The sequence below is a fragment of the Corvus brachyrhynchos genome, unplaced genomic scaffold (assembly GCF_000691975.1).
Source record: "Corvus brachyrhynchos isolate BGI_N302 unplaced genomic scaffold, ASM69197v1 scaffold904, whole genome shotgun sequence".
In the NCBI taxonomy this organism is placed as follows: Eukaryota; Metazoa; Chordata; class Aves; order Passeriformes; family Corvidae; genus Corvus; species Corvus brachyrhynchos.
The window spans coordinates 593,130-595,512 of NW_008237536.1; the positions used below are offsets into that span (position 1 = coordinate 593,130).

General features: G+C 62.2%; 1 protein-coding gene across 1 annotated transcript in view; it reads left to right on the top strand.

The window, feature by feature from the left end:
• ARHGAP44 (Rho GTPase activating protein 44) overlaps positions 1–2,383 on the top strand; it is a 16,591-nt gene that overhangs the window by 10,356 nt on the left and 3,852 nt on the right. Inside the window, exons 12-18 of the mRNA XM_017731580.1 lie at positions 89–170; positions 502–582; positions 666–779; positions 907–998; positions 1,256–1,436; positions 2,008–2,025; positions 2,307–2,379. Of these exons, the coding sequence (XP_017587069.1) occupies positions 89–170; positions 502–582; positions 666–779; positions 907–998; positions 1,256–1,436; positions 2,008–2,025; positions 2,307–2,379 (641 nt within the window). The remainder of the gene's footprint in view (positions 1–88; positions 171–501; positions 583–665; positions 780–906; positions 999–1,255; positions 1,437–2,007; positions 2,026–2,306; positions 2,380–2,383) is intronic.

Below are 2,383 nucleotides of genomic sequence, written 5' to 3' on the forward strand. Positions count from 1 at the left end.
AGTCCAGTGCCCAGGAGCAAAACCGCTTTGGTGCCCGACAGCCGGTGCCACCCGCAGTGCCAATCCCTGTGTCCCCTGTGTGCCACAGGAGCCCTCAAGTCCTACCTGCGAGAGCTGCCCGAGCCCCTCATGACGTTCGAGCTGTACGAGGAGTGGATCCAGGCCTCCAAGTGAGTCTGGAACATCCCCCCGTTCCTCCTTGGCACGGGCGGGGACAGCCTGGGTCCCCGTGCATGGTTTGGGTTGTTTGTGGCACAGCTCCCAGAGTTTGGGGTGTTTCCTCTGGGCTCTGAGAGCCAGGAGGTGGTGAGAAGTTCAACATCCAATGTCTGCCGAAGGGATTCCTTCTCCTTTTGACTGGGTTTTGGGGATTAATTTACTTATATAATGTTGGTGGCAGCCTGAGGGTCTTGCAGGGTCCCCGAGGGCAGGGCTGGTGGGGTCCACAGCCCCAGGGCAGGGTGGGAATGGGGGATAACGCCCTCTCCCCCCTCCCTGCAGCATCCCAGAGCAGGAGAAACGGCTGCAGGCTCTCTGGAATGCCTGCGAGAAGCTGCCCAAAGCCAACTACAACAACATCAGGTGAGCCCGGGGCCAGCAGGACACGGGGAGGGGACACACAGGGTGTGACCCGTGCACTGACCCGTTTGGGATCGGCTGTCCAGGTACGTGATTAAATTCCTGGCCAAGCTGACCGAGTACCAGGATATGAACAAAATGACCCCGAGCAACGTGGCCATCGTGCTGGGGCCCAACCTGCTGTGGCCGCAGGCTGAGGGGTGAGCGCTGGGGGAGGCGGGGATCCTGCTGGGAATCCTGCTGGGAATCCTGCTGGGAATCCTGCTGGGAGCCCCGCTGGGAATCCTGCTGGGAAGCAGGGGTTGCTGAGCTGCCGCCCCCGTGCAGGAACATGACGGAGATGATGACGACGCTGTCGCTGCAGATCGTGGGCATCATCGAGCCGCTCATCCAGCACGCGGACTGGTTCTTCCCGGGAGGTAGGGTGTGTCCCATGGTCGTGGGGACAGGTGGGCTTCCTGGCACCTCCTGGGACGGGGCTCAGAGCTCCCAGGTTTGTTTTTGCCAGCTGCCTTGGCTCGCTGGAGCTCAGGCAGGGCTCTGGCCAGGCTCAGCACAGCACTGAGCCCAACCCCGCTGCTCCAGCCCCCCCTGAGCGCCCCTGCAGTGCCAGCACCCCAATCCTTCCCCTCCCTGAGGACACTCCTCCCACCACCATCCTTCATCCCTCCCCCAGACATCGAGTTCAACGTGACGGGGAACTACGGCAGCCCCCTGCACGTGAACCACAACGCCAACTACAGCTCCATGCCCTCGCCGGACATGGACCACGGCGAGCGCCGGCAGCACGACCAGGCCCGGCGGCCCCTCAGCGTGGCCACCGACAACATGATGCTGGAGTTCTACAAGAAGGATGGGTAGGGTCACTGCCAGGGTTTGGGCACAGGGAAGGGGTGGCTTTGCCACCACCTTGGGGTGGGTGGCACTGAGCTGGTGAAGGTTGGGTGGTCCCAGGGTGCAGGGACCCCCTGCTTTCCATGCCAGGCTCTTGGGGGTGTTCAGGTGAACTCACACCTGCCCACTGCAGATGGGAGTGGGGTGGCCCATGGGGTGACACCAAGGCTGTGCCACGCCAGATACAGGTGTCCTGGTGTCCTCAAGGTCTGCAGGATTTGCTCCAGGGGAAAGCTTCCCATTCCCACCCCATGCATGTCCCCTGTCCATGACATGTCACAGGGACCTCAAATGGTCGAGTTGGCTCCAGAAAACACCCAGAATTCTCCCCATCCCAAAAATGCCCCCATTTCCAGAAGATATCCCAAGCTGTCCCACCACCGGCATAGCCCGGTCCCTCCTGAGCCCCCCCTGCCCCCACTCTCGAAGCCCCTCAGCCTCGCAGCTCCTTTCCCCAGCAGTGACCTCTCACCCTGTGCACTGTCCAGTTTAGGGGGTTTTCACACTAATAACCATTTGTTTCTGCCCATGCAGCCTTAGGAAAATCCAAAGGTACCGTATCCTCTGCAGTGGTGCTGGGAATCTGCAGGGAGGGTGCAGGGAGGGTGCTGGGAGGGTGCTGGTGCCTGCTGGTTCTTGGGGGAAGGGAGAGGTGTCCGATGGGTGACACAAACCCGTCCCACGCTGCCACCCCTGCCCTATTGCCCTGTAGTTTCACTCCCAGCAGTTTCCCGGTGGAAGAGGCGTTTTTAGGGACCCCAAAGGAGTGGTGAGGGGGTGCTGGAGGTGCCCTCCCACCGGCTGGGTGCTGACCCCCGTCTCTGTGTCCCCAGCATGGGCGTCAGGGTGATGGACACCTCGTGGGTGGCTCGCCGAGGCACCTCAGCGGGGCGCAAGGCGACCTCGGCCC